We start from the raw sequence: 19,017 nt of genomic DNA, 5'->3' as shown, positions 1-19,017 counted from the left end.
AGTTCATGAAAACTGCTGTACATACATATGTACATGTACATAAGAGCTAGATCTTTGTTGGTTGAGAGTTTTGGTCTTTCTTTTTTCGATATCTTATTTTCCCAACCTCCCCTCCGGCAGGTATTTGATCGTTGGTATTGTCATCCCTCTACTCCGTACATGCGAGGGAAATAAAAGGAGTTTAGACGGGAATAAAAGAATTTAAAACTGTTTCTCTCTCTTCACGTAGTAGTTGTAGGTGGTAGGCGGTCCGATTTCTGTTTGCTGGGTCCGCTTAATAACCATTGATGGGCCTTTTTTGGTAGTTGGATTGCATCGCTTTTGGTTGTCCTTTTGTTTGTGCGGGGGGGTTGGTTGTTGCTACTAGATTTTCTTTTCTGCGCTCAACTATGTCAACTATGTCAGCATCTTTCCAGGATTTACACATATAGATAATGATTCGGGTTTACTCTGTGAGGAATATCAAGCTTTTGTCGGAGATCCATAGTATTTATTCTGACGTCAATAGTGAGGCTTGTGGCAGAAGGTGACATTCATGAATCACTCCCTCCATTTTGAAAGTCCCGGAATTTTTATAACAGTGATCATTACACTGCAAATGAGAGTTAACGAATTTGTTATTATCACTCGATTGAAGAACTGCATAATCAAGGACATCTTCGAGTTCCTAGTTCGGTGACCCAATTCTATTGTACATGCACAGCACAAAACAGTATGGTGAATATTTGCGCTTAACCTCGCCCAACTGCCAGTAAGAAAAGAAGCAGAGGAAAGTAACGGGGGGAAAGGGGTGGGAACAATGGGTACAATCGCTCATATGGAAACTCCTAGCTAGCCAGCTATGTACCCGTATCAATAGCTCTCCTTATGAAGAAGGTAGAAATAGATTATTCATCTCTGAATGTCAATAAATCCATAAAACGGTTCTATCGGATGTGACCTATTCATCCACCTTATGGGCTGAGTTTTACCACGTTCGATCCCCGACACATTTCTTCAAAGAAGACTCGACTCGACTTATTCCTGTTTGCGAACCCTCCACTACTCGACGACCTTCACCCGGGTGAATAATACTGTACGTATTTCTGGTGCAGCGGTGCATTACCAGCCTGTCGAACTGGCAGAACCGCATTTTCCATCAAGATAGGCAGCGAAGGTTCGTCAACACCTGGGACGACGTTCCTACCAAGCGGGGCAGGAGGTGCCTTGTCGTTTTTCTCCTGCTCGATTATGATCCGCTCTATTGAGGCAAGGCGTGCATCGTCCTGTATGGCTCCCCCGTTCGAATAGTCTTGGTAGTTCTTGATGAAGTCTGCGTGTGCCTCGGTGTTAGGAGGGGCGTTGGTAGGTGTAGGTGGTAGCGCATTTTCTCCCGCGCGGAAACCTTCGTTTAGGATAGAGCATTCGCCGTGCTGGCATTTGCAGGGGAAATCGCAGATTTCAACACAGGGGTGACCACAAGGGAGAAGTTGGCTGCAGGGCTGTTGGCATTTAACTTGTGAATGTGATACGCTGTAACCGTTATTTGTCAGTAGATTGGTTAAGGAAGCGCGAGTTCATTGGAGGGACTCACACGTGGCAGCGAAGCGGGCAGTCATGGCCGCACTTCAATTTCTGATCACACTTTAAGGAACAGCCTCCGTCAGTCAACGACCATTTCTCTGCCTGTGCGATATACATTTTGGTCTGGTGGTTGGCACAGGTCGCCGGAACGTGATATCCGATCCTCCTCGGGCTGCAATTGACAATTTGCACAACCTCCCACCAAAGCGGGTTGGACACGGCAAGAAACTCTGCGTTCCCAAAAATATAGAACCCCCGCTTTGCCCGCGATAGAGCAACGCACACTCGGTTTTCAACGGCAAGGAAGCCCATGTTTCCGCTATTCTCATTGCTCCGAACCAAGGAGAGCAGTACAATTTCATTTTCCTCTCCTTGATATGAATCAACCGTGGATACCTTAATATACTGCCCCTGCAGTAAACGAATGTCTCGTAAAGCTTTCAGGATCTTCTTCCGCTGCCCGTTGTAGAAGGTTAAAACGGTTATGTCCTGTACTTCAACTCCGTTGAGGTGGAGATAGATGAAAAATCCGACAACCATGCGTGCTTCACGATCATTGTACTTGGAGAGCAAGCTATCAGAAGACTCAGGCCAATCATGGCAGAAGAAGAACGAGTTAACTCCACCCATTCCAGGAACGGCGTGTCTGTCTACCACGGACGGATGGTCCTCCAGATCATCATATATGGGGGCCAAGATCCTTCGGATTTCTGGTGCCATACGCCGCTGCTTCGTCAGCGTTTTGAACTCTATTCCATTATGCACAAGTCGCTCAAACAATGACACCTGCAAGAAAAACGGCTCTCCTTCTAGCTCTCTGACTGCACAGGTGCCCTGGAGCTGTTTATGATCGCCAATGAGGATAAGGTGCTCCAATGACTTTATGCAGGCTGCAGCAATGGGGGCTTCTGTCACCTCAGCAGCCTCTTCAATCATGATTATCTTGGGCTTTATGCTTGAAATAAGTGCGCGATATTTGCTCAGGCCTGTTGTCGTCATGCCTACTAACCTTGCAGATTGAAGAATGGTGGAATTTAACTCCCATTTCCCGGTTTTGAGATTCTCAGCAGCCACTTCATATCTCTTCGCTAAGGATCGGAAAGATTCTTGGATGGCTTCCTTCGCAAGCTTTTGGAATATCGAGTAAATTCCACCACGGTCACGCGGAGAAACTTTCCAGAGATCGTCTTGCTTTAAAAGTCGGGCTCGCAAAGCGTCTACTGCTGTTGCGGAAAGGCTGCATCCTTTAACCTGTTCCATCAATGCCATGTATGGCCCTCTCAAACTTTCAGCGTCCTCCTCATCGATGCCTTGTTCGAGCTCAAGTTCCTTAAGCTGCTCATATTCCAGATCAATTTCATCTTCAACAAAGCCAAAATTATTCGGTTGGTAAACCACATTGAATTTAACCTTGCTATCTCCGAGCCAGGCAGCAAGAGGTTCCACTTGATCGCCTCCGTGAACCCATCCCTCAGCTCCTTTTACTAAAGAGTCATACTGCGATTGGGTAATGATATTCAGTTTGAGCAACAGCGCTGCCGGTAGGGGCGATTTAGAGTCGACTGGAGCAAATGGCTCGAATAGTTTAAAGATAGTTTCCGCGATCTCCTTTAACCGCTTCTTGGATGGGCCAAATAAGCCACCGGGGATTGTCGGGACAGGGTTAGCTTTCCTTAACTCGAATATAGTCCGCTTCTTTATATCCAAATCCGCACTTCTTCCACCAAGCCGAACATAATTCATCTCGAACTGTGCAACATGGCGAAGCAACTGGTCCAGCGCGTGGTTGGTCTGCGCTGCGATAATGATTGGTGGGTCAGTGGAAGGTAGGGTTGAAAGTAGCACCTTCAATGCAATGACGGAGACATGAGTTTTGCCAGTTCCTGGTGGACCTTGTACGATAGCCAATCTCTTCGTGAGAATTTGGCGCAAGGCGTTCCATTGAGACGAGTCTAGAGATTCAGGGGAAGATGGCCAGTTGTTAAGAACATCTATTTTTGCATCGCCTTCATCGATTGAGGTAGCTGACATGTCAACGAAGGGATTCAACTTGATGTATTCCGGAGGTTCAATATTAGGCTGAAGATCACACAGATATTCAGAGAATGGGAAGCTTTTAAACTGTCAGCAGATACAACTATCATTACGCACGTAATCATAAGAATGAACGAATTTACGCACCCTTCCCTTGCCATTTTCTGCAAGGCAGTTAATGTATGCCGTGATGCTTCGTAGTAGCCGCTCCTAGCTTCGACCATAACAAACTCCATCTGAGGGTCGAATTCCGCATCCTCGGCTCGCGCATAAAATATATCTATTTCAGAAGGGGTCTTTTTCAACTCATCCAGAGGCCTAGCAGCAACGACAGCGACGATACATTTCGATTTGAACATGTCATTCGCCGGCGTCAGTGCGACGATGGTGCCTGTAGTTAGCCTGGGGGAGTACTCCCATACGATATTCTTTCCAGCACGAGCAGTAGAAAAGGTAAGCTTCATCGCTACGCCTGCATCTGCACAAGTAACCCCAACGATGTACACCTAGTAAATCCATATATTAGCTAAGGTATTGTTACATGTGGGAACGGAATAGGACCTAACAAAAACGGATTACCTTTTCGTAGATACAAACATTTATGGAATCCTTCATGCGTGGATCTTCTTTCACATAAGCCACTGCATCCCTTAGCGAAGCAACTGCATCTTCTCTGAGAAGGTCATAATGAGCCTTCAGGTACATGTCAGTTGACGGCCATGGGCCTTGAATTTTGTTGGCGACCAAGTCGACATGATCGCCGATTTCGTCGATCCCCAGGATTTCATTAGTGGTGGGAAGCTCTGGCTTCGCCGTCCAGGTATCGCCCGCGGCCGCACGTCGAGTCTCCTCGATGTACGCCTGGATGTCCTTGTTTAAAGAGACCTTTGGGCCAGGCAGACGCGAGGGGTTTAGTCTCCGGGCTTTCATATCTGCTTACTTGCAACAGTGAGTTAGTTAGCCTTGGTCCAGCGATTCTTAGCGGCGCTCTAAATATTTAAGCTTTGTGGACATAACTATATTTCCCCTTTTCTGGCCAGATTGTGCCGTATATATATATATATATATGCACCAAAGGGGAACAGGTGATGAAAGGTTATTAAGTTAGGCTGACCTCGGAAGAATGAAGACATTGCTTCATCTAAACGATAGTGAATACGTTGCCGGCCTTGCAGAAAAGTCACAATTTGAAGAAGACACGACAAAAGTCGCAATTAACCATGAGGGTAAAGGCACTGAAGATTGAGAACACGCTTTCTAGGAGTAAAAAACCAAAGAAGCCTGATTAACCTGAAGAGATGTGTGGGTAGTTGAAACAGTAAACAAGGGGAACTAAACGATGTGAAAATTTTGTTATTTCAGGTTGGTTGCTACAGCGCCCTCCACAGCCCTGAAATCACAATGAATTATATCAGAATATTTTTGTTGGCTATATTAATTTAGTTATAAAATATACTGAGAGCCGGGCCAGCCCATCACTTATTTTTATAAAATTACATTTCTATGGGTGTTCCTAGAATCTACAAGTACGTATTCGAAGACGGTAGTTTATTTCAAACAAGTTGAAAAGAATTCACATAGACAAGTAATGCTGCATCTTGCAGCTCATCATTAGTCTGTACCTCTTTGACCGCAATGACAGGTTGCACAAACTCCCTCCTTGATAGTAATGAGTGAGCGCCCACTGTGATGATTCTAGACTTTCTAAAACACCATTCAGAGGACTGCTTGTTTGCATTGCATTGCAAGGTAGCACATGGAAGTATTGCTGGGCTGACAGACTGAACAGAGTCAATATTGCAGAAACTAGCCGTAAGCCATTTTCAGATTTCCACTGGAAGCGGTCAACTAGGTTATGACCTCGCTGAAGTTCATCCATGTAAGCATACCCCTAGCTAGCTGTCCTATAAATATCCCTGAGAATAGGCACAAATGAGTTAGTTGTTCGACACGTAGCAGAGGCGACCTTTTCTCCCTGTGGCATTGTTATACGGTAGCCATCTGCAGAGACCACTTTGTCAGTCGATAGGATGATTCTGCAATGTCATTTCCAAGGCGTGAGATGACTTCATTGAAATATCCCCGGAATTGACAGTCTTGCCAGAAACTGTGCAGGGCCTAATACCAAAGTTCTCCATCTGCTTGAAGAATACAGGTAGTCCAGCCGAAAACAACAAAGTCTCATGATGGAAGCTCACGCGGTTCAGAAGGTTGCACTTCTGAATCGCGATATTGCTTGTAAAAACGGCAAAGGTTATTGATCACAGGTGCAGTCGTTGACGTCCGTCTGGATTAAGCTCATCCGTTTCCACTAATCTTCTTGTCGAGTTTCTAAATTTCAGGGATGCAGGCATAATGAATGCGAAGAATGGAAGGAAATGGCGATCGATCAAGACAAGTGGGAGAGGCTTTGGCCTTGCTAAAAGGTATCTTTGTACCTGCATGTAGGTAGGCTGGTATTTGTTGATACTTGTCCTGCTGAGTTTCAGTTGGATTGTGATTGATATGATGACCCTGAGGGAGTATAAAACTTACATCCCATTAGAGAAACTTAGCTACATCTGATCTGGAAACTGCCGCCCTGTTATATAGATTTAGTATATGCACGGTTATACGTGCAAGATGGTCAGTATTTTAATTCAGAATCTAATATTGAGATAAGATTAAAGAAAGTAATAAAAATCCATTAGTTAGCTAGATCAGATGCTGGTTAGGGCATATATGTAATTGCATGGTTAGAAAATCAAGTAAATGTGAGAGAGGTTGAACGTGGTTGGTTGTTGTTATCTAACTAGTAGCTAGTGAAAGCTAAATATATGTGTGTGGGTCACGTGGGTTAGGGCTTGTGTAGTAGCTCCAACAGTAAAGTCGAACCTCGGTGCTAATGTTAAAGGTAGTTAGACCGTATTAGTCAGGGCCAAGTATCCATAGTACGGTGCGTTTTAGATGGCTTGTGAAACTGGGAGCTATGGGCCGCCGTAGTGGAAATGCTTAGACGTTATAGTATGATCCAAAACGCATTTATGCTGCTAGAACTACTACAGCTTTTTATTGCGTTTCAGTATACGAATAATTTTGTCAATAGCTTTTACTAATTCCGTACCGTCAGCCTCATTGCGGCCCCAACTCGCGACACCGGTCTGGATCGCCGGGCGAAGCGAATCACCTCAGCTCGGCATAAAAAAGTTGGTTAGTGATAACTAACATCAAGATGCCGTCAATTGGGGACGATGACGACGATCGCGATATAGCAGGTGAGGGATATGCCCGTTGGCGCTTTCGGTATTGCTGTCCTAGATCTAATATCGCTTTATCTAGGGTCGCAAGATGGTAGCTCCGACAATGACATGGACGATACAACGGGGGACATGGAGGACGTCGGCCCGGAGCCAGATCCCGAAAGTCCCTCCAATTCTAGCATTGTTTCTGATACTCAGACTGTCGCAGCAAGCCAACAGAATCCCCAAGTCCTTTTGACATCCCCTTCTCCTACCAACAATGCCGTCTCCGATTCATCTCTTCCACTACGCCCAGTGGTGCGCCCAGAGGCGCTCACTGCTTCCACTTATGATATTGTTCCAACCACCGCTGCCCCACACAGCACTTCGATTAATGCGGTCACAGCAACGGCGGACATGAGATGGGTATTTAGTGGGGGTACGGACGGATACGTGCGAAAATTCAACTGGGTAGATTCCATCAACAGCAAATTGATGTTGACGGTTGCGCAAAGGCATCCGTTTGTGGATAGCGTTGTAAAGGCGGGCGTTTTAATGACGTATTGGGAAAATATGGATGGGACCGCGCTGTCGCCAGTTTACTCTCTTGCCTCTCACAGCCAAGGGCTGTGGCTACTTTCCGGTCTCGAATCCGGGAGTATTAGATTGCAGTCCGTCCGTCACGACGAGGGCAAGGAAATAGCCCTTCTCCAGCAACATACCTCAGCAGTTTCAGTACTATCCCTCACGTCAGATGAACGGTCACTGATCTCAGGAAGCTGGGATAAAAGAATACATGACTGGGACTTAAATGTTGGGCAACCAAGGCGAACTTTCGGGGCGAGTGCAGGACAGATATCCTCCATTGAAATACGCCCGGAATCTAATGTACCTGTACCACAAGAGAGTGGGGAGCCTCCTCTGACGAACGGAACATACTCATCTAATACCCAAGCCAATGACACTTCTTCCAGTTTTGCCTACCAAAGTGGGGCAATTGCAGCGCGGCAAGCCGAAGGTGCTAATACGAACCAAGGCGCCGGTTCGCCGGCGGATTCTCTTTTCGGGACCGATTCACTTTTTGGAGACGGAGATGGAGGTGAAACTGAAGCGCCGTCTGGTGGCGCTTTCGCGATAGACGAAGATGATGAGTTTTCCCAGGCTCTTGCGAACGGTGTTCAGCAACCCGAAGATGATAAACATGGAATGGATATACCTACTACTCAGCCAAACGGTGTCTCAGGTAGTCAACATACAGATGATATGGGGTCGGAGAAGGAAGATCAAACGGGCCCATCTTCAGCCACTGCAGTTGAGACTTTGCCGAATGGTGTATCTTCTGAAACCCTGGGGGGTTCTCACGCCGATGATTTGGAACGTGCGCCAGCAAGCCAAGATAAAACCGAAGCTTCTTCAGATGAAACCTCAGACATAACATCAGACACTACATTTTTCTCTGCGTCGATTGACGGCACAATACGAGTCTGGGACAGACGACAACCAAACCCGATTGCCAAGATCGTTTCTCGAAACGCTCCCCCGTGGTGCATGAATGCATGTTGGTCGCCAGATGGGAACTATATCTATGCCGGACGGCGCAACGGTACCGTAGAAGAATTCAGCCTGCATAAAGGCCTCCGCAGTGCCGAACGGACGTTTAAATTCCCCCAGGGAAGCGGCCCAGTTTCTGCCGTCAAAGCAATGCCAAACGGTAGACATCTAATCTGGTATGTCTCCGGTTCCTCTATGAAGCCAAGCTCATCACCTTCTAGGATGAACATATCATTCCCTTAACATGTTTTGACTTTAATTTGCTAACCATGTCTAAATAGTGCTTCGTACGATATTCTTCGCCTGTATGATCTCAAAAGCGATCAGTCTTCGAGCCGTTCAAGTGTGCCCTTCCTCATTGTTCCGGGGCATCGCACCGGAGTTGTTTCGCAGCTGTACATGGATGCGGCATGTCGGTATATGATATCCACCGGCGGTAACCGGGGCTGGGAAGGAGCCAATACGGAAGTTCTGCTTGGGTATGAGATAGGAGTCCTCTAATCATATTAATCTCTATTCCTTGGATATTTCTAGAAGGCTCCAGAAACCCCCTACGCATCTTTCAACGCTATACATCACCTGGCATTTCATTTCTGAAGCGTTTTATTATACCGCCCCAATTCCTATATGCTGTACGTCTAAGCGGGCTTTTCGCTGTACTTTTTTCATACCTATTATTATACCCCCTTTTCTTTTATTTCTATCCTGTCGGGAATCAATCATTTTGGAATGGCCTCTCATTGTTTCATGTGGCGGGATTTTGAAAAGCCCTAGCTTTTAGCTGTGAGCGAACAACGTCAGTGCTACCATCGCTGTACATTGCCCAACGAGAGCTTCCCACCTTTCAATGGCTTTTGTTTTATGACATGTTGGCGGGGTTGGTGTGGGAATGACTTATGGAACTGGCGCTGGGATATTGGGCAGCTCTTCCTTGGAATGTTTGGAGGGAGTGTTAATCAACAAGTGGCAGGGGATTCGAATCTATCAACAGGTTTTGTTAAGCCGAAAATAATATGCCACGCTGATGTAATTGATGTATTCATAGTTTTGTCTTTCAATTAGAACTCATACAACAGAGCGTAACAGAGCGTTTCAGCCGAAGAGCCCAATTGATTGCGTTTCAGTGACGAACAAATGTAGAATAAACTGCGCCTGGAAAATTTTAACTGCAGTCTAAAAAGGTCAGGTTTCAAGGGGAATCATACCCAACAACGTATATCATACAGTAATGTCCAAGAAAAGGTGAATTCAGATACACATACACTCAAGCCAAGCCGGCGAGATATTGGGAAAAAAAAGAAAGAAAAAGAAAAAGAAAAAGAAAAGAGAAAAGAGACAAGCGGAAATATGCAAAATGCGAAGACAACCATAAACACAAACCACCCATTTGCACGCTAAACGCCGATCCAAAATTTCACAAAATTTCCCAGATAAGTATACATCAATCATTAATTTCAATCCCCTGGCAGGCATCATGCACCTGCTTCTTCCATTCCTGATAATACACAGTCCCCATTTCCCTCATTTGATTCTTACTTTTGTCAAAGAACACATAGGCGGGATGTAGCTCCGTGACTCTCTCTGCTGGGAATCTAGGTATTGCTGGAACGATCAATGACTGTTTAACAGATGGAATCGGGACGTGTGATCTTATAGAAACACGGCCCGAGGAGTCATGGTCTGTTGTGACGAGGAACGCATAGGGAAGGTCCGCGTTCATGGTTGATAGGCGGGTTGGCACCCACATATCGGTCTGTGAATTGTCGTTCGGTTTTCTTCTCTTCTTCCATGACGACAATGGTGAATATGAAGATGAGGACGAGGATGAAAATGTGGGTGGTTCGGAGAAGAATAGTTGGTTGAGTTTTGAGGCATTGAGAAGCATGCCGGGGGAGCGGGTGAAGAAGATCTTTTCGTAGTGAGTTAATTTATGCGAGGCTTTGCTGAGGAGTTTGGTGTTGGATGGGAAGCGGTAGTTGGGATCCGTCATGTCGATGGCATGTATAATTATGTCATATACGTCTTGGTGGTTTTTGAGGGTGCTTAACGCCTCCACGATACTTCTGGTTGGCGCGTTGTTGTCCCACGATTTGGGGTAAAGAAAAACTTTATCTGTCGTGATCTTGCTCTGAGAGGCGAGCGTTTTAAAGAATAGAAGACTCGAGCAGATACCCGACACGCTGGGTCTTGATACCATTTGAAGATATACTTGTTTATGCTTTTGTCCATAATTGCTTCCCTGATCATCTTGCCGTGAATTCATCCCCTCATAGCCCGAGGACTCCCCTAGCTCTCCGTCTCTTCCTTCTCCTGTATCACCACTGTCTGTTACAACAACATCAGGGCTGGAGAATGCCTCTTTCCCTTGATTGACAATAACATATGCGCCAGCAGGTGAGCCTCCTGCTACAGGATAGGGGCGCGATGCTGGATGGGTTGGCGCGGTAGGGCTGAGGGCGGCTTGCATACCTCGGACTGACTGTTGCTGCAGCACATAGCCTGATAAAAATAGAAGAAGGGTAAATAAGCCAATGATAGACGTTGATATTGCAAGGGAGATACCCGAAGACGTGAGGAGCACCATGGTCAACTGTAACTTAGGTCGAAAATGCGGCAAAACTGAGGGATACCATCGCTCTTCTGTTGAGCCATGAAGCTTTCATTCAGCAAGTGGTGGATCGGTAATGTTATAGGCAAAGATTTTCTCTCCAGGTCTGCTAAATATCAATAAATATAAATGAATAATAACCAGAGAGAGGGCTGCCTCCGCAAGACACCAGCCAAGGGGGGCAATCTGACGACATCAGTCCAAGCGGGACGGTGTTTTCAGTTTTCCTGTTGCGGGGGCAACCTTATCGATAGTTAAGTATCGAAGCATAGAATCTTATTCCAACGACAAACCCGAAACGGCACGTGATACGGCTACGATGAGCTTCGTTAAAAGCACAGAAAACACCACTCCATATACAAAAAGCTTCAAAACACAGCGTAATTCCCTACGACTACGTATTAACAATATACTACAGGTACTATTCTTAGAGATGCCCTTTTTCTCCGTCAGTTTCTTGCGAAACCATTAGCACAACCTTGACGACTCTCTCTCAAGGCCGACAATGTCATATCACCGCGCCGACGCCAGTGCGCTGCTGGACAATCGGGGTTACACGGGGCCCTTAATCCGCGGTGCTAACCCTGCCACACTATTCGAAAAGGCCGTTCGTGATCGCATCACCGACTCATACTACTGGAAAGAACAGTGCTTCGGCCTCAACGCTGCAACTCTCTGCGATCGCGCCGTGGAACTTACCTATATCGGAGGAACATACGGGCTTGCGCAAAAGCCAACGCCATTCTTATGTTTGGCCTTTAAGCTACTCCAGCTTGCACCAGAGAAAGATATAGTGTTGGAATATTTGAACTTTCATGACCCGGAAAATGAACGTGTTGAGGGTGGCGAAGGGAATGGGTTGGAGGAGGAACAGGATGCTAATGATGGCGTTGTCAAAGCAGTTGGAGACTTCAAATATCTTCGTGCGCTAGCGGCTTTTTATATCCGGCTTACCTTTGATGCTGCGGATATATACAGGACTCTCGAGCCGCTGTTGGTGGATTACCGGAAACTGAAGAGGAGGACAAAAGACGGCTTTATGCTCACGTATATTGATCAGTTTGTGGACGATTTGCTTACGAAGGACCGCGTATGTGGTACGAGTCTATGGAAGTTGCCTTCGAGGACTCAGTTAGAGGATCTGGATATTCTTGAAGAAAGAATCAGTCCGTTGGCGGAGGAGTTGGAGGATATTGATAGAGATTCAAATGGAAGCCAGGACAGCGGGGAAGCATCCAGCCGTGGCGAAGATGCCTGAATGCGATCCATTTCACATCCTGTTTTTTTTTTTTTTACAGCTGTCCATATTGAGCGTCACATCTCCGCAGCTTCTGGCAGCCATTCGACCACCTGTTATCTGCGCCGAACTCTTGATGAACCGAACCTGCAGCCATCGCAGGAACTGAACATTAAACCGAGACTCCACTATCCAGCTTGTGGAGTTGGGTGGGCGCAACCTTCCCTAGGCCATTTTACCCAAGACCGGAAAGGTTAGCGTGCGTGACATACCAGAGCTCTCCTAGTTGGATGTTCGTAATCACGAATCTGGGGGTGGTTTACCCCAGCTACGTATCGGAACGTCTCGAAATACGGTCACCGTGCCTTCAGGCGAAACGCAAGACTGCCACTGGTATCGCAGTCGTACCGCGGGCGTTTCAACCGATGTTTTATACGAGGGCTATGCTTAGAGCATAGTGTATCCAACGCCTAAGACGGGCATACAGGTTCATTTAAGTGTCAAGCTATCTCGCTTGACATCAATATTACGTATCTGTGTTTGTTCATGGGGAATTCTATTTCCATTCATGACCATTTGAATGTACAATATAATGATACCAAAACATCATCCGCGAATTCCTCCTGGAGAGTCCAAGAAATATTATTAAATAAAAGACAAATGAAGATGAAAAATGACAAATATACGGTATTGAAAAAGCCTAACTCCAACCAGCATTCATTATAATCCGTTCAAAACCCTTGCTGCCTATGTCACTTCTCCTCCCACCTTTTAAACCACGGACTCTCATCAAGAGTGGTTACCTTCCACCCACTTTCGACTAAGCCTTTCTCCTCCTTCTCAGCTGCCCACTTTTCCAAGGCCGGTAGCACAACGTGCTCGACATGCCATGTATTCTTGTACTCCAGAAGGGGCCTCTTGCCCTCTTTCAGAATCTTCACAATCAGTTTTGGTACACAGGGTTCGTCTCGGAAGTCCGTGACAGGAGTGAAAAGCGCTTTGAAGTTAAATACAATGGGTGACATCTCGTCCAACAAAGGGAGTGGGACATCATTCATTTCGGATAGCACATGGCGGCGTGATGGCGGTAAGGTATCACCATAAGGGTAGCCAGCAGACACCTGTTTTTCGGGTGATATAGAGCAAGGTAATATGGCTGCAGAAGACGCTCTACGTCCACCGATCTTGATATCGCCGATAAGGCAATTTCTTTGCTCCTTATTAAGGGCCAGATATACCAGAGTAACTGCCATCAAAGTACCCCCAATGATCAACATGGAGACTTCCATAGTGACAAAATATTTCGCATGCGCGCGCTATGCTAGCAATAGACAAGTATCGCACACAAAGCGGCCCTGGAAGGGTGAATATCAGATAACGATAACTCTAAAAGCAGAAATGAATAGTGTGAGGTTTGACCATGAAATGCCCTGACAGCCCGTTATAATGAATGTATATCCGTAGACGCCTAAGAACAGGGTCAAGGAAAGCAAAATTGTACAAACCAGATGGACCAAGAAGTGTCGTATTTAAATCTCACCATCGGTTATCGATCTCAGGCACCGTCCAACTTCTCCAATGAGCTCTCCAGAGGCGAGAAGCAGAGTTTCACAGGGCCATGTGAGAGATTCAACAATCTACCTGTATAGGTAAAAAGTTCATCTCTTCTTCTAAAGAATGGCCTAGCCTCAACAGAGCTACACGAATTTGTCGACTACAGAACCATTGCTGGCTTAGCCAACAGAAACAAGCAGCCTGGGATCATCATCCATCAAGTTAGTTGGCTGGGGAAGTATGAGTCCTCCATGTGGACGACACGAGAATTGCGGGGTGAGGCTCCGGCTCAATGGAAAGTCTGAAATAAACAAGGGATAGCTGTCGAACTATCAAATTCTGAGAAGTTTTGTATCAAGATATCGTGGCCGTGCATTGTTCCTCTCCTTTTGATGTTAGACCGAGATATGTCCCTTAAATCGATATATCTAGCATTATTGCAGCAAGACAACTTCAGTCAAACCCCCTTCACATCTTGTAAAGGGATCTCACTCGTACCTTATAATTAGCAACATAAGTCTGCTAATTTCTCGTGTATTCAGCTTGTACTCTTCAAGAAATCACTGGTTGTTTGACGTGCAGGCTGTGAATAGGTGCTTCCAAACATTACCCCTCCTCTTCGTATGCAAGGAAATAGTACATAGGTCAATCAGAACAAACAAAGTGTAGACGGTAGTACTTATTCCCTGGGGATCCAGTCGACAGGAACTCTGTTCATTCTTGATATTGTTTGGTTTGGTGAAGTTGAGGATGCTTCGGATAGCGTCTCCTGATATGGACAGGCACAACCAAGCGTTGAATCGGGTAAAAAAGTCCTGACTCACTAGTTTCTAACGCCATTGTCGCTTTTCCTTATCGAATTCTTGCGTCTCGCGGACTCAGTAAATCGGTAGCATCGAAACCCTGGTCTGTACTTGCACACACCAATAAATTTGCCCTCGGTAGGGGCAGTTCTTGCTTTTATGTACATGTACTGTACATTACATACGATTCGCACAGGCATGAATGTAGTTGGAAAAAGATAGACATATTGACTGTATCTATGGTTTAGGACCACCATCTGCGACAGCTACATTAAGGAAGTAAGAAGACGAAGGAGGAAGGGCTGACAGCCATCAAACGTACTCGCGTGAAATCAAAGAAAAGAGGAGATTGACAGAAGAACCTCACAAGACGTACTATTGTTCAAATAGTCCGCAAACAAGCTCCCAAATACTTCTCAATCCGCTGCACATCATCCAAAGCAGCAAGTACGCCGATATACCCATCAGGCCTTACAACTGCAATGACACCCCTATCTACAGGCACCCCATACGTAGCATACACATCCTGCAACTCGCTACCATCATAGAAGCGCATTTCTGCATGTCTCTTCAGTTCGACCGGGACTTCATCCCATAGGAAGTCGGGCTTAAGCTCAGGATGAATGGCAACCAGCTCGAGGATAGAAGGGGGAAATCTATCCGTCAGGAGCGTGCATGCAATGCTTTTGATTGCTGTGGTGGACACGCCGGTTGGGGAGAGCAAATCGTTTGATGTCAGGAGTAAGATACGGAAACGCGCGGTGGAAGGGAAATCTATGTTTTTTGTTATTAATTTTTCAATGATTTGATTTTACTGCCCTCGGTTTGAGGAGAACGTCGTGGGCCCGCGTGGTGTAGAAGAAAGAAAGAGAAACGCCTACCATCCTGGAGATCTCTAGGGCATCCATCCGCATGCCGCTTCACCCGTACGTTAAGGAGCCTCCGCCCTGGACGCAGAATGCCAGATAGATAGTCTATACTCTGAACTGGGTTCCCGGAATAGGTCTTCTCGACAAGCGCATTCTCCGGATATTCAATACCGCACCCACTAGTGAAACCATTTCCAGTATTGAAGACCTCGAGGAATTGCTCATGTGATAAGCCATTAGCACCTCCCCCATTTCCGCCCTCTCCTATGTCAATCTTCCCCGAAAACATAGAAGAGAAGGCCTTGTCAAACTCAATAAGTTGCTGCGCGACCGTGTGTCGCTCTTCGTGGTAGGTATCAAGGATTGGATCTGGTAGGTTATTTGCAGAAGCAGGAGTAAGGCCGTTAATATAGTAGGCCAGCTTCCAACTTAGATTATAGGAATCCATCATTGAGACGTTCATTCCTTGTCCCGCCTAGTTCAGAGTTAGTGATCCGCATACATCTCTGTCAATTTAAACACAGATACGCCTCATCTTCAATAGATTTTGTAGTCACAAGAACTTTACCGACCTTTGGACTATGCGTGTGGCAAGCTAAGAGCCCGTCAGCTAATGTTCAATGTCGGTGTATGTGGCAGCTATCCTTACCGTCACCGACGATGAAAACTCTTTGTATTCCTTTTGAATCCTTCACAATGAATTTGTCTGCGACCCGTTGCCCAATCTGATAAGCCGTCCACCAGTCCACTGCCTCGTCATATTTTGGCTTGATATAATATGGCTGTAGAACAGATTGAACCTGCTTGAATATGCTCTCTACCGTAACCTTGCTTCGACGAGCCTTTGCATCAGCTGCAGTCCCGTTGCTGTCCCCGTCACGTTCACCTTCTTCTGGCTTTACATCCTCCTGAACTTGCACATATAGGCGGGTAAGGTAGTCTCCATTGGCAATCCGTTCGCGGGGGATAATCATAACGGATCCAACGGGAGAATGAATTGCAGTTCTTCGTCGAATATCCGGGAAATCCGTATCAGCCACGAAATCGACAACGCCCCAGACATGGTCTGTCCAGTCGCCTTCCATCCGGAGGCCCATGCAACTACGAACCGTAGAGCGTGCGCCATCTGCCCCGACGAGATGTTTTGTACGAATAATGCGCCGTACGCCGGCCACGTCAATTTGCGCAATAACAGGAAACTCGGGATCCTCTTCTTCATCTATCTTCACATCCACCAGAGTGCTAGATCTCAGGACTCCACGTTTCGAATACTTAAGCAGATTATCTTCAAATATGCGCTCGATGCGACCTTGCTGAATAGTAACTTCATGGGGAAAACGAGCCGGAACACATATATCAGGAACAATCGAAGTTCTCTCGATCAGTCGCCCCTTAGCTACCAATTCAGGATCCGCAGTAGGATTCCAAAAGGCAACTTGCCACATCTGACAGCCTTCTGTGAGGATCTCGTCGGCCAGTCCCAAGCTCTTAAGTACCTCGAGAGTACGGGGCTGAAGGCCATCTGCCTGACCAGACTTCAAAGAACTCAGTTTAGGATCCAAGCAGAGGAGGGATGAGTCTGACAGGCCGTAACGCGCCAGCAATAGCTCAAGCATCAAGCCTGCAGGGCCCGCCTACAGCGATTCACAATCTGTCAGATTTCGGAGAAATATAATGCCTAAAAAAGAAATCTCCATGCTGAAACACTCGTATAAATTGCAATACACCCAACAATCGTTGGTTACACATGATCTAGGCTTGACCCCTTGAACTCTTGATTGCCCGCACAAACATATAGAAACTCTATAAATACGGCCATCCCCAACTACGATATAATAATGGGAAGGGTAACTAGATGTCATTCCAGGCACATACCCCAGAGATAACGACTTCATATTTTTCCACTCTGTCACCTCCTATATCAGATTGGCCGTGCACGTTTGGCTCGAATTTTGGGGAGACGCGGGGAAGCGGGGCAGCAAACAGAGGCAAGACTCGCAAGTCCCGGGAAGAAGGGAGCAAATCCGAGAGGACTGCCATTGTGAGAGAGATGTCAGCCAAACAAAGCAAGACACTGGCACTCAATGTGATTAGGAATAGAATGTGAGGAGAGGAGGAAAAGCAAAACAAAGGAACTCGCCAGCAGAATTGGATGTGTTAGCGACTTTAAGCGCCTAGCAGCCAGATTCAGGGGTTGTCTAGGTGATCTAAACATGTAACTTACTACGGAGTATACATAATTATGCTTCCAAACCCCAAGCACTCCGCCTGAAATAGCTACCAGGAAAAGCCGCTCGACATATCACACATCCATACAATCAATCAATCAATCAGTCAGTCAATCAGTCAATGGATGTGAATTCAACATTCAAAATCCCGGGCTCTTCTTCAAAAGTGTGTGGTTTGACAAACGAAATCAAACCTGCCTGCGTGGATTGGGGGCGTCCCCATTGTCTGTTTACTTGCATGGTAATCCGCAACCGGACTCTTGTACCCCGCCGGCGGATGCATATATATATATGCAGCAAGAAGCAGGAAGTGGTTGTTCGAGATAAGCAACTGGCACAAAGCAACGAATGTGGTTCATTTGTCGTCGGATAGATGTCTTGAAATCCATGGATATTACATTTCAAATGGCAAAAATCCCCCCTCCCGAGCAAGTACAGTAGTTACATGGACTCGTTGCTGCTCTCTTTTCGACTCTTTCTTCAGCTTTTCTCTACTGATAATCGCTGCCATTTCACAGTGAGAGGTCCACCACGCAATTAGCAGCCTTACTCATATCCTTTGAGAATCAACATACACCTGCTGAACTCCTTTTTCCGGTTGATGAAGCCTATATAAATCATCGCAATGGCGTTTACGGAGTACCGTCCACTTGTATATCACTTTAACTAAAGCCAGCAGTTACAGGGCTCCTATCACCGTTTCCAATTTCGTTTTCCTTTTACCTCAAATCTTGAAGACCCATCACAAGGCTACCCTTCTGGTAAGCGAGGTGACATCCTCCCAGGTCCAAATATATAGTTACGCTTACTATACTCCGTATAGTAGGATTGAGTTCTCATAGCCACATGTGCGCAAGTCTTCTACTCTGGAAACTGTTAGTGTTCCAGTGGCTGCTGACATGTCTGACTCTCCATACCATACCGTGCACCCTGGCACCGCCAGGGAATATTGAAGGAGCTCCTCCCTTGACTTCCAAACTTCGAAGCGTTATACGTAGTACGTAGCGAACCGTATGCATGGAACCACAGAGAATTTCTTGTTCCAGAGCAATGCGTTTTCCAGGAGCATGCTAGCAGCGCTGACGAAAACCCAGAAGGAGATAACGAAGACGAAGCGCAATATCCTAGCCTATTTATTCAAACCTCAGTCTCATTGTGCTTACCCTACATCTATTGCTCTTCCTAAACGCCCTTGGCGATACGGGTATGGTATCGCACCCGCCATCTCCAGGAATTACAGGCAATTTCCGTGCACTTGGGGATGTGCTAGTTCGTACCCACTCACCGCATGGGCATTTCAGCTGGCATGGGGAAAGCTCTACAACTTCTGTGCCATTAGTTGGACCTATCAC

The 19,017-nt window shown here is 46.3% G+C and overlaps 6 protein-coding genes across 7 annotated transcripts; 2 read left to right on the top strand and 4 right to left on the bottom strand.

The window, feature by feature from the left end:
* Positions 1–502: 502 nt before the first annotated feature.
* Positions 503–4,913, bottom strand: BDCG_04231 (DEAD box helicase). Its single transcript, XM_045419895.1, has 5 exons — positions 4,712–4,913; positions 4,177–4,529; positions 3,745–4,103; positions 1,574–3,676; positions 503–1,512 (listed from the first exon to the last, which is right to left on the bottom strand). The coding sequence occupies exons 1-5, from the start codon at positions 4,728–4,730 to the stop codon at positions 1,056–1,058; spliced, it is 3,291 nt and encodes a 1,096-aa protein (XP_045276099.1). The 5' UTR covers positions 4,731–4,913; the 3' UTR covers positions 503–1,055.
* A 1,674-nt stretch (positions 4,914–6,587) lies between these two features.
* On the top strand, positions 6,588–9,622 carry BDCG_04229 (transcriptional activator SPT8). The gene is made up of 3 exons (XM_045419894.1): positions 6,588–6,851; positions 6,916–8,542; positions 8,648–9,622. The coding sequence occupies exons 1-3, from the start codon at positions 6,809–6,811 to the stop codon at positions 8,865–8,867; spliced, it is 1,890 nt and encodes a 629-aa protein (XP_045276098.1). The 5' UTR covers positions 6,588–6,808; the 3' UTR covers positions 8,868–9,622.
* Positions 9,253–11,210, bottom strand: BDCG_04228 (uncharacterized protein). Its single transcript, XM_045419893.1, has one exon. The coding sequence runs from the start codon at positions 10,948–10,950 to the stop codon at positions 9,808–9,810; it is 1,143 nt and encodes a 380-aa protein (XP_045276097.1). The 5' UTR covers positions 10,951–11,210; the 3' UTR covers positions 9,253–9,807.
* On the top strand, positions 11,146–14,339 carry BDCG_04227 (RNA binding protein). Its single transcript, XM_045419892.1, has one exon. It carries the CDS (start codon positions 11,480–11,482, stop codon positions 12,230–12,232), a length of 753 nt encoding a protein of 250 aa, XP_045276096.1. The 5' UTR covers positions 11,146–11,479; the 3' UTR covers positions 12,233–14,339.
* On the bottom strand, positions 12,761–13,929 carry BDCG_04226 (uncharacterized protein). The gene has a single exon (XM_045419891.1). The coding sequence runs from the start codon at positions 13,498–13,500 to the stop codon at positions 12,964–12,966; it is 537 nt and encodes a 178-aa protein (XP_045276095.1). The 5' UTR covers positions 13,501–13,929; the 3' UTR covers positions 12,761–12,963.
* Positions 13,930–18,868, bottom strand: BDCG_04225. 2 transcript variants are annotated; one of them, XM_045419889.1, is made up of 6 exons: positions 18,583–18,868; positions 17,313–18,531; positions 16,087–17,071; positions 16,010–16,032; positions 15,450–15,912; positions 13,930–15,342 (listed from the first exon to the last, which is right to left on the bottom strand). In XM_045419889.1, exons 2-6 carry the CDS (start codon positions 17,475–17,477, stop codon positions 14,951–14,953), a joined length of 2,028 nt encoding a protein of 675 aa, XP_045276094.1. In that variant the 5' UTR covers positions 17,478–18,531; positions 18,583–18,868; the 3' UTR covers positions 13,930–14,950. The 2 variants fall into 2 exon arrangements, with proteins under 2 accessions (XP_045276094.1, XP_045280807.1); XM_045419890.1 differs by having other exon boundaries at positions 14,253–15,342; positions 17,313–17,470; positions 17,662–18,606.
* Between the last annotated feature and the right edge of the window lie 149 nt (positions 18,869–19,017).

The sequence above is a fragment of the Blastomyces dermatitidis genome (genome assembly GCF_000003525.1).
Source record: "Blastomyces dermatitidis ER-3 genomic scaffold supercont1.4, whole genome shotgun sequence".
In the NCBI taxonomy this organism is placed as follows: domain Eukaryota; kingdom Fungi; phylum Ascomycota; class Eurotiomycetes; order Onygenales; family Ajellomycetaceae; genus Blastomyces; species Blastomyces dermatitidis.
This window is presented reverse-complemented; position numbering and strand designations above follow the sequence as displayed.